Here is a 12,448-nt window from a genome sequence, read left to right on the forward strand (position 1 = left end):
ACTAGGGGAGCTTAAAATAAAAGCATAGAGTCAATTCAAGGAATATCCTGAGGTAAAAATTAACTCTCTACTCTCCAGAAAAATATTACTATGACTGCTCCTCTTGCTTTCTATGCTGAGACATAATTCATTAACATGTTATGAGAGGAAATATTCTGATATGAACAACTCAGAGTACATAATGGACACACACAGCTCTTCTAGAGAAGTATGTCAAGTACTTTCTACTTGGGGTGAGATGTCAAAAAATAGTTATTTGACTCCTAATTCTTGGTTAAAAAGTTAATGCAGACTAAAGCCTGTTTTATTAGAAATAATTCCACTATGGATGGGAAAAATAAATACAAACTGATAACCACTTTGCTGCCTTTCATAGAGAATGGTACTTCTGAGTTTCCAAAATTTCAAAGGAAAGAGAAGATTTTTTTAACCTAATCCATTGATAAAGAAAATTCGAATAACATAAATATTCCATTGTTATGAACTCAAGTATATTGAAATTTGTGATCACCAGGATTGTTGATTGGTGGCTTTTAAATAAGACCTAGGAGTTAATGGATGGGTTATTACAAACTAATTGCAAATTGCCATGGTATATACCTTTCATGGGTTTCCTAAAAGTTTTCAGGAAAGAAAATAGCTCATATAGTGATGTTTTCTGTCTTCTCTGCAGCCCTGGGATTCATGAACAATTCAGCGACAAGAACTGTGACTGAGTTTTACCTCCTGGGCTTCCCTCATTGTCAGAAGTTGCAGAGTTTCCTCTTTTTGTTGTTCTTTGGGGTCTATATATTTACCACGATGGGAAATGGGACCATTATCTGTCCTGTGAGGTTGGACCAATGGCTCCATACCCCAACATATCTTCTCCTAGGGAACTTTGCTTTCCTTGAAATCTGGCATATTACCTCCACTGTGCCCAACATGCTAGTCAACATCTTCTCAGAGACAAAATCCATCTCTTTTGTTGGCTGCTTCCTCCAGTTATATTTTTTGGCTTCCCTTGCCAGAACTGAGTCGTATTTCCTCTGCATCATGGCGTATGATCTGTACCTCGCTATCTGCCGCCCATTGCACTACACAACGGTCATGACCCAACGACTCTGCTATATCTTGATGTCTCTTTGCTGAGTGTTTGGGTTCCTTAGTTACTCTGTCTCCACTGTGCAACTCTCTCAATTACCTTTCTGTGGGTCCAACACCATCCATCACTTTGTGTGTGATGTGGACCCACTGATGGCTCTGTCCTATGCCCCAGCTCCTGTCACTGAGATCATCTTCTATGTCCTGAGCTCCCTCATTATCATCCTCACTCTTCTGTACATCCTTAGCTCCTATTCCCTTTTACTGATAGCTGTGTTAAAAGTCCCTTCAGCAACTGACCAGCAGAAGGCTTTTTCCACCTGTGGATCACATCTGACAGTGGTGTGCTTATTCTTTGGTGCCCCTTTGCAATGTATGTGACCCCGACAGCTGATAACTCAGCTGAAATGCATAAGATTATAACTGTTATATATCTGGGTGACTACCTTCTTAAACACTCTGATTTACAGCTTACGAAAGAAGGAAATGAAGGCTGCACTGAAGAAAGTCCTGAGGATAAAACGAACATAAACAAATCTACATGAGACCAAGCAAACCATTTTTCAGACATAAAAGATTAAGAAAATCTTGGTTAACTGCAGCTAATTTTCCAATGTACACTTTAAATAAGATATTTTTCAGTGGGATTTCTCAATGTTTTATTCTTCAACTAACCCGGACAAAGCTAAACCATAGTTGATACATATTACATTCCAAATGTAGCAACAGTATTTTCAACATGGATAACTCCAGCACACAGTGATATTAGGACATTATATCTACTATTTGATACTGTTTTCATTTTGATTACTGGGGGATGGGGTGGAAGGTAGAACAAGAACAGTAATCTCAGGTGAATCATCATTGGTGTACTCAAGGCATTTCTTAAGACAGTCCAATATTTTCAAAAGTGAATAAAGAATCTAATTGAAATGTCTAATGGATACATACCTAAAGGATTTAGTAACAACAACTTTCTTATCCCCTTGGCTCTTCATAGTTGAGAATCTTCCAGATTAGGGGTAGACTGAAAGTTTCATGCTTATATAAGTGATATATGTTTTAACATCAGAAAACAACGTAGTAATTCTTTCAACAAATATTTAATGAGTATTTACTATGTTCTACGCACTCTTGTAGGTACTAGAGATACACCATGACCAAAATGGTCAAAAACCACTATCCATGAGGAGTTTACTTTCTAGTGGGGGATAGACACTAAAAGAATAAATAAAATATGCAGCATCAGAGAATGATAAGCATTATGGCGAAAGTGGAACAAGGGCAGGAACCATGGGAGAAAAAGCAGAAATTCTAAATAGGACGATCAGGGAAGGAAACACTGAGAAGGCAATATTTCTGCCAAAGCTGGAAGACAGTGAGAGAATGAGCCATGTAGACAGCTGAGTGAAGAGCATTCCAGACAGAGGGAAGCGAGTTCTTTATAAGATCCTGAGGCAGGATTGTATTCAAGGAACAGCAGTGTTGGTCTGGCTGGAGTAGAGAGATTAAGGGGAAGAATATAGGAGATGAAGTCAAAGAGAATGAACAGAGGGCCAAATTCTGCAGGGCCTTGTAAGCAATAGTAAGGGCAGTTAGTTCTGCATGAGATGGGAAGCCTTTGGAAAGTTTTGAGCAGAGGAATAACGTGGTCCTATTTACAATATAAAAGGATCATCCCCATGATTGTTTTGTTGATAATAGACTAGAGAGAGGCATGGGCATTTTAAAACTCTTATTTCTAGTTGTCAAATAAAAAATTTTGTTTCTTTTTAAAAGAATTTGTATCTTAATGTGTCATTGTGGATATACATCTGGGAAGGGGACAAGCTCATTTGCCCAAGAGGAATGGAAAGTCCTCTTAGACCCCATGAAAAGAAATTCTAATTCTAAAATGATGGTTTCGTGACAATCTTAAGAGATAATGGAAAGTTAGGAATCTACTCCTGAGGCTTTTGAACCACATTTCATCTTATTATGATTATATAGACATTTACAAAATATTTTCATATTTATCATCTCATTTCATTCTCATATCAGCCCCACAGGGTACACAACAAAGGTGAGTATGTGGCTAATATTTAAAGAAATGAGCTCACCAAATCCTCACAGCTATTAAGTGAAAACTCTCAGGCTAGGACCTAGATTTTCTTTGTCCTGGTTTTCTATCTACTACCCCAACACACCCTCTTCAGTTCCACTCTGCCCCCACATAGTGCCTTCTTCTTATCCCAGGTCACTCCCATTGATGCCTGAATAATCTTCTCCCCCATTTCCCTGCCTATGCCAGAACTCCTTTGAAAACCTCTCACATGCTTAAATCCAATCCTGCTTTTCCAGATACAACATTACCTATAACTCAGCCTCAAGTGCCAGTTTCCCCTATAAATATCATTCATAACCCTGTCTCCAAACTATGCTCAATTAATTCCTGATACTAGTGAAATCTCTATCAAATTAGAAGCTGTTTCAAACATACCCATCCTTAACTCAGACTCTAATGTTCGATCATCTACATAGTGGGTCTCAAACTTAAGCATGCATCAGATATACATGGAAAGTTTGTTCAACCAGATTGCTGGCCCCACATTCAGAGCTTCTGACTCAGTAGAGCAGGGTGGGGCCTGAGGACTTGAATTTTAACAAGTTCTCAAGTGATGTTAAAACTGCCAGGACAGGGACTACATTTTTGAGAAACTACTCTATCCTTACACTGCCTCACTCCTAAACTCAGTGGTGTTCTCTACTGAGCTCTTGCTGTGATTGAATTTATTTCCCCCTCAGGTTCTCTGCCACATCTTCTTTGTTCTCCTGCCCTGCTATCAATGAAAAAATTTCACATTTCTCACCACTGAGCCATTTACAGTGCTAAACTTTCATTTTCACTAATATTGCATCATGTAAGTCAACGACATTATAAATCTGCTTTTACAGAAGACTAAATTTTTTCAAATAAATGTGTTCAAGCCATAATTAAAATTGAAAAAGGAGATTCTTTACCTTATGTTGAATACAACTAAATTAAGTAAACTGTGTATAAACAAAGATTTTTTTAAATTTAAGTGTTTACAGGTTTGTCACCAAAAATAAAGCAGGTCTACTTTGGAAAGAAAATCACACACACACACACACACGTTCTTTTTCTTTCTCCTCTCCCATTAACCTGTCCCACTCTCATCTCTCCCCTACCCAACTCCCCAGGCAGATCAGTTCATTGGAGGAAGGATATCTCCACAAAGAGGAAACTTTTCCTGGCCTCTGTTGGATGTTATTCCTGACCACTGTGTCCTACTAGTCAGACCACTGGAGGAAATATAACCAAATATAGGTAGGATTAGATGCATGCACAGAGATCCATGCACAGGGAACTAGGTGCCTTCCAGTGAGCACAGTGAGGAACTGTGGATCCTATTCAGGAGACACTTGTAAACTCTTAATAATCACTGACATGAAAAAAATACATTTTATTTGGTTCAGAATACTAAAGGAAGCAAGTCTCTGGAGCCACCAGTAATGCTCTCATTCCCTGAATGAGCTTTCAGATTGTGTAACGAGGACAGGCTTGTGGCTAGAGTTTCTCTCATATCTTCCTTTTAGATGAAGAAACACCATCAGGTACATAAGGAAAGTCTGCCTGCATCAGTGCATCACTGCTCCTGTACACCAACTGCTGTCAGATAATAAGAACATGCTGGTTCTTCTGTAAATCCATTAATTCTGGTCCCTTTGTTCTTTGTAAGAACGAGTTAGGCCCTGCAGTTCTCTTCTCCAAGCACACTCCTGATGAGTGCTTGGGTTGATATAATCACATTAAGAGCTCATTCTGGTATCCTAGAGCTACCACTATACAACTCACTTAGGAAAAACAGTGCTCAAATATCTTGGATATTTTAGGGGGGCATTAAATTTCCTTTAGTTGGAATGCAGCCTGAGTCTTATACCGCTTTCTTTCTAATAGCTAAGTTTTGATTGACAAGCATCCTTCAGCAAGAGCAATGAAAGCAAACGTATTTTTTCAGAGTTGTTGGCAAGTGGCAACCGAGAAAGAAGTAGGTCAGCAGAATCTCTTGTCCTTTGGATTTATCTACAGGTTAATCTTAAAAATATTAATGTTTAAAAGAAGAAGAATCCCTGCACTTACAATTTTAAAAGTGCTCTTCCCTGGGAAAGTCGCTTCAATCTCAAGCAAGTGGTTGGGGTTATAGAGGAAGATCTGGCTTCCTTATCAGTTCATACAGAATGGATTGCCCAGGCTCCTCCTTCCTCCTCGTCTCTCCAACTGCTCATCTGTTCTTCATTGAGGTGAAGAGACAGGTGAAAAAGGTGGATTTAAAGTCACCATTTGAGCTACTAATAGATTTACTTTGGAGGTGGAGGCAATAGAAATGCATGCAGTGGGATTTCAAATTACCTGTGAAGTTCATTTATCCATATTTCTCTGATGCTGTATTCTACAGATAAGTAAAACTTCACTGCGGCACAAATGTAAAAAGGTCTTGGACCTTCTGAAGTCAAATGAACAAGTGAGGGTTAAGACTTATGAGGTCTGGATCCAGGTCAAAACCCATGAATTGGAATTATATTTCTCTTCTTGATGCCAACAACTTCCTAGCCTGGGGGCAGACTAAGTCAATCCATGTCTCATGTCTCTGTCTACTGTCTTGAAAAACCCACAATATCTCATTTCTGTTAAATAAAGTTTGCAATCATACTTCTATCCTCACTACATAGATTTACGTAAGTCATCCCTAACTGGAATAAATATCTTTTTTAGGCCCTCAGCATATAGGTGAGCATACTGTGAAATACATATTTCAAGGTAGCCCCTGTCGCACAGAGGCATGACTGTACAGATGTAGGTGGCAGTCCTGATTGTTTTTATAAAGCAGAAGTTCCAAAAGGGAAAGAATCTTATTTTTCGTGTTTATTTTTCATTGTCCCCAGAACTTAACACACTGCTAGGAATATAATAAACAGTGAATAAGCAATACTTAAATGCCTAAATGAATAAGTAAATGGATAATGTGCTACAATTTATTTTTTGAGGAAGTTTAGCCCTGCGCTAACATCCACCTCAAATCCTCCTCTTTTTGCTGAGGAAGACTGGCCCTGAGCTAATATCCATGCCCATCTTCCTCTACTTTATATGTGTGACACCTGCCACAGCATGGCTTGACAAGCAGTGCATACTTCCGCACCTGGGATCCAAACTGGGGAACCCTGGACCGCCAAAGGAAAACGTGTGAACATAATCGCTGTGCCACCAGGCCGCCCCAATAATGTGCTACAATTTAAGTTCAGGGTTCAACTTCTTCTTATTACAAGCCCAGTAACTATATTTTCCAATCAAAAATGACAGCATGTGGTCTAGAAAATACAGGTATAGTTATGGGAAGTATATTTGAAATTATAACTGTCCTAGAAATTTTGATACATGCAGTCGTCATAATAATATTCATTGAACTAAATCACTCGGACAAAATTTAGATTTTTATTAAAAGCATGTTTATTAAAGAGAATCTTTTTCATCATTCTAAAAATATTGTTAATCAACACAAATATCCAAAGTTACCTTGGCAATAAAACATTTATCCTCTGAGTTTGCTCCGGGTTTGATCAAATACTGTAAGCAGGCCTCTTTCTCTCTGAAGATTGTATAAATGGCATAAGGATGCAATTTTGTGAGTACCTTAAGAGTGATATTAATAAATAATATGGTCAATTATCCTACATTTGTAGTCAATATAGTACTAAATTTAAAATTTTCATGGGCTTACCCAGCCAAATATCTTGAGCTTTAAACAGGAAATTTTAGGACATATAAATAAGCCTGGACCAATAGTTTTAGGAAAGTTGTTAGCATATATCTAAGTTTATAGTCTTGTCTGAACTCCCACCTCCTAATTCAGCAAATATGAGAAAGATCTTTCTGGTCTCAGCACATCTTAAGGAGACCCCTCTATTCATTATCTAATTTAGGTAAAAGTAAGATAAGGAATGGATAATGTATGGTGTTTAGGGCTTAATTCCTAGAAAAAAATGAAAGACCATGGTCTTATATACTAGAGAAATCAATGTACCCAGCCACAAGGTATCTCAAGAGCCTCACCATGATGTAAAGCACTCCTAAGGTGGGCTTAGGGGGAAATAATCCAGGGAAAATGGTGGCCTCCAAAAGAAATCATATTTGAATACGGAATATGTGAAATGAAGTAGGGTTTGTTCCAAACCAATCTCAATATGGGCCAGTGTATCTAGGAGTTAAGGGCATTGCCCATGTAAGTAAACCCCTTAAATCTCTGAACTTCTGTTTCCCTATCTGTAAAAGAGAAGGATAAAGCACACCTCCTACAGCTCCAATGGCCATTAGGAAAACCAATTAAGATAACATATGTAAAAATACCTCGTACAATTTCAAGCAATCAGTTAGCAGAACATACAAATGTTCATTATTATTCACTCCTTGGTTACTTGTTTGTCTAACAGCTTTGGGATCCCAAAATACAACAATGCATTTTATGATTGAGTTTGTCCTCCTTTCTTTGGTCAGAGAGATGCAGAACTTCTTCTCAATAATCCTAGTGGTCTATTTCCTGATCCTGCTGGGGAACGGGGCTATTGTCTGTGCAGTGAAATGGGACAGGCGGCTTCAAATGCCCATGTACATCTTGGGAAACTCTGCCTTCCTAGAGATCTGGTACATTTCCTCCACTGTCACAAACACGCTGGTCAACATCCTCTCTAAGACCAAGACCTTCTCCTTCACTAAGTGCTTCCTCCAATTCTATTTCTTTTTTCCACTGGGTACAACAGAGAGTTTCTTCTTACCAGTTATGGCTTATGATCAGTACCTGGCCATTTGTCGCCCACTGTATTACCCCTCCATCATGACTGGGAAGTTCTGTGTCATCCTGGTCTGTGTTTTCTGGGTGAATGGATTTCTCTGCTATCCAGTCCCCATTGTTCTCATCTCCCAACTTCCCTTTTGTAGACCCAACATCATTGACCACTTCATGTGTGACCCAGGCCCTTTGTTTGCACTAACCTGCATCTTTGGTCCTTCCACTGAGCTTATCTGTTACACCTTCAACTCAGTGATTATCTTTGGGCCCTTCCTTTCCATCTTGGGATCTTACATTCTGGTACTCAGAGCTGTCCTTCATGTTCCCTCTGGTGCTGGTCTCCAGGTGGGTCCCACCTCATCAAACTCAAGCTTTCTCCATATGTGGGTCCCACCTCATGGTGGTGTCTTTACTTTATGGATCCCTTATGTTGATGTAGGTGAGCCCAATATCAGGGAACCCAGCAGGAATGCGGAAGGTTGTCATTTTGGTATATTTGACAGTGACTCTGCTTTTAAATCCCCTTGTCTATAGTCTCCAAAACTAAGACACGAAAGATCCCCTAAGGAAATTCCTAGGATAAAGAATTAACTAAAACCAAGACACTGTTGAAAGAGAAGCAGAATTTGTCACTTCTGACTTTAGTTATTTATAACAACAATAGAGAATGGCTTCAGTAAGTCATGTCCTGGTTCATACTTAAGTAGAGGGAGTCTTATTTTTCACAGTTCCTTAGCAGTTCAATTTCAGCTCATCAATAATAAATGCTCAATAAAATAGTTTAAACATGCATGAACTCACTGAGTAATTATATGGTGTTATCATACGAATGTTCTTTTACTGTGAAGTATCTTTGCTGGCTTAATCTTAGCTGGTGGAAAGAATAAAACGCATATGTAACTGAGCCTTTCAAGGGGGTGCAATCTTCTAAATTCAGAAAATAAATATTCTTAAAGGCAATGGGTCAAGGGGCCACCAAAATGATCACCTAGTAATGGAAATTTTCCATTGTTTGAGGCTTTCACACACACAGAAAAAAAAAACAGTGTCTGCTTCATACTACTATCACTTAGAGATAAAGCACAAACTCTTCTTCCTGCCATTCAAAACCCTCACTCAATAGACTGCTGCATTCAGCCTTCTTTCCTACTGACCCGCTGTCTAAGCCCTGCACTACACAATGAGCATCCTTATTATTTACCTTAAATACATTTTCTCCAAACCGGGCATCTTTACTCACAGTGCTTCCTCCCTAAATCATTTGTGACAATGCCAATACCACTTGTAATATGGAATAACAATGCCCTAAACATATCTTACGTCTCTCAGAAAGCTGTAGGGCAAAGCTTCAGTTGGAAAAGTATTCAGAGAAAATTATACCAAGAACAAACGCCATTTTTGTGCCCAAACTCCATGCTAAACAGGAAAGCCATCAGTTGAGAGGCTTATCTACTTGAAATGAGAGCACACCTTTAAGTTAAGGCCATACTGGGAATGAAATTGGCGAGGAGGGCAGGAAGATAGGCCTGCTGGTGCTAGGTGATGAAGTAATCTAGCACAGTGTTTCTCAAGCATTTCCACCACCAAAGCATGTTTGGCAAAGGTGATCAGGAAACATAGGGCATTTGAAGACAATATTTCTTTGAAATTCAAAGTTTTATTTTAAAAAATGTCACAAATTATACTTTCTACTCCATAGTACATACATATTTGGTGTAATACAAACTTTTCTTCCTTGAGTAAACTCTCCCTTCAGGAAGACATTTAATTAAGGGCTTTGTGTATCCCATGGCACAAAATCACATACCTGTTTGAGAAACATAAGCTCAAGGAGACCATAGGGTCCCCCCAGAGTTGATGGAGCACATTATTTTTAATAATCCCTTTGGGCCGACTTATCAGATATATTAGTGAAACTCCCAGGCAAGAAGTAGGGAAAGCATGGAAACTTATAGGATCACATGAAGAGATACTTGAGAATTCTCAACAGTGGCTAAAATGACACATAAATTAAGACCAACACATAGTTTCAACACACTCTGTAGGAAATAGGCTACTAGAACCTTATGGTGCAATGGGAAGTGAAATAAGCCATGCAGGAAGCTCTCACAGAGGACTTCCATATTAAATTCAGTGAATGAGAGAATCTTTGTGACATCCCTTTTTTGACCATCCCCTAAGTCTTCCCAGGACGACCTACGAAAGCTTCATGGTATACAGGAGACATCTTCTCGGATGGACATTACTGCTATTATACATCACAGGTGGGCCTATTCCACTCTACATTTGTCCATTCAATATGTTCAAGAGATTATCAAAGAATATAGGTTTTTCTTTCAGCTGAAGAAACAAAACCAAAAAAAAAAAAAACCTCCAAAAGTATTTAGATCATGGAACACATACTCTCCAAAGCAAGTGCACTAAACGGTGCCAAAGTCATCCACGGAGCTTCTTCTTCTCAGGAAGTGGCTTGCTCACCACGAATGTTATGACTTCTATAGATACTTTGAACAAAACAGTATGGGACTCGCTCTATCCACTGGGGCTGAAACTGAAAGGAAATAGGGATATATTTTTTGGTCTCCTCTTTCAGCCCTCTCCTCTTTGTCCATTCCATTACTTATCTACATCTTCAGGGAGGTAGTATTAAAAAAAAATTAATCGTAAAATCAAATCAGTGTGTATGGAGACTAAGATTCACATAGATTTGAATGGTAAATATATTAAGAACTACTTCTTACAATTATGTTGGAAATTATCTGTGAAATTCATTTGCCACACCTTCCCTATAGATGATTAATGGTTTTTCTGTGAAGTTTTTTTTCTTTTAACATCAAAAAGAGTAGTCTATACCTCAAATAGATAAAACTAAAGCTTGTGCGTTTTGATTTTGAGTCAGTCTGTGAATCTGAGTTCAAGTCATTGTTGCTGGTGTTCCAGGGGTAAGTGGCTGCCCTCTGCATCACTGCTTTCCTGCCTTGTTGAGAAGAGAAGTCTCCTGCAGAGTTTCCATAGAGGGAAATACTTTTTCATGATGTCTCACCAAAATGATCCCCAATGCAGGTTAGTTTAGCTCTTCATAATCATTCTAGCTTAAAAAATTAGTAAGAATTTATCCTTATCTTTCAGTTTCCTTGTTGTCTTGGTTTTTGTCCACAAAACTATAACCTGCTTTAACACAACCAACCCAATAGGAAGGTTATGTTTGCTTCTAGATGGGTAGGTTCATAGTTCACTTTATGCATTACTAATTTAGTGAGCCTGCAACAGCTGTATCATTAGAAATATAATTTATCTTATTTAATATGATATGACCTCACTGAATATAAGGGCCTTTTTTCTACTTGATTATATTCTGTAATTACTATAAATATTCTATACATACTATTTCTATCAGAATTATTTTTAAGGAAAATTCTCCTCTTATCAGACTAAAAAGTTAAAAATATCTTTTTAAAAAATTTCTACAGCTTCCAATATCTTAAAGCTATCATTGTGCTCTTTTCTCTGAGTTCTATTTGATTCTTGAAAAAACATCTTCTTTGGTGATTGTGTTTTAAAGAAAAAGGGGAAGATTTTGGAATATGGATAAATAATTATTTTTGAAACATCTTTGATTCTCATTTTTCTGTTATTTTGAAAATTGAGGCTACTTCTTAAAAAGATTAAAGTAAAATCTTCCAAATAGGAATTTTAAAGGAAATTTGTGGCAGCAGTAAGAAAAGCTTTAGAAGAGAACCTCTTGGTGATTTTAATTTCTTTCTCCAACAAATCTGGTATGTTATATTCACCTTTAATGACATATATTTTCAATGTATACAACATGATAAATTGTCATGTGAAATTAATCACATGAGTGAATAATAGTGACTTTTCACTGCTAAAAACAAAGGATTAAATACCAAATTGTAAATGAGCTATAGCGCAATATAAATGTCTTTAAATAGGCAATCACAAGATATATAAAGAGTTTATTATCTGAATATCTTTGTTTATTTTCTTCTAGTATCCTGGGGAAAAAATGATAGAAAAATTCTCCTGGTGGAAATACTTCGAGAGAGAGACAAAGGGAGAGAATCAGATATAAAGTCAAAGATCAAACCATTCAAATATGTAAAAACTGTCAGATTTAAATGTATTTTAAAATGATAGTATGCGTCACCTGATGTTTTGAAGAGAATAGCACTAACTGCTGTATATGAACAGCATTCACTGAAAAAAAAATTAGATATAAGACAAACCATTTGTACCTTTATTTCAAGATTTTTTTATATCAAATCAAGATAAAATTTAACTGATTTTGTCCACTGACAAAGTCAAGCTGCCTGGAATTGCACATTTACAAAGAATCAGGGACAAACAGCTTATCCAGAATAGGGCAGGATATATTCAGTCTTGTTTTAGAATATTCAATACTTTTGCCTGCATGAATCAAACTCCTTGTCCTAAGAAAACGTCTACATGCCCCAGCAGCAAACTGACTTGGCATCGTCCATCTGTCTTCTCTCCACAGTCTGGAGACG

At 37.7% G+C, this 12,448-nt stretch overlaps 1 protein-coding gene and 1 pseudogene across 1 annotated transcript; both read left to right on the forward strand.

The window, feature by feature from the left end:
* OR11H30P (olfactory receptor family 11 subfamily H member 30, pseudogene) lies at window positions 685-1,614 on the forward strand (annotated as a pseudogene).
* Window positions 7,593-8,459, forward strand: OR11H31 (olfactory receptor family 11 subfamily H member 31). Its single transcript, NM_001391788.1, is given in 1 exon segment — window positions 7,593-8,459. A coding segment is annotated over 1 exon segment (867 nt).
* The last annotated feature ends 3,989 nt before the right edge of the window (window positions 8,460-12,448 follow it).

Source organism: Equus caballus, chromosome 1 (assembly GCF_041296265.1).
Source record: "Equus caballus isolate H_3958 breed thoroughbred chromosome 1, TB-T2T, whole genome shotgun sequence".
Classification (NCBI taxonomy): domain Eukaryota; kingdom Metazoa; phylum Chordata; class Mammalia; order Perissodactyla; family Equidae; genus Equus; species Equus caballus.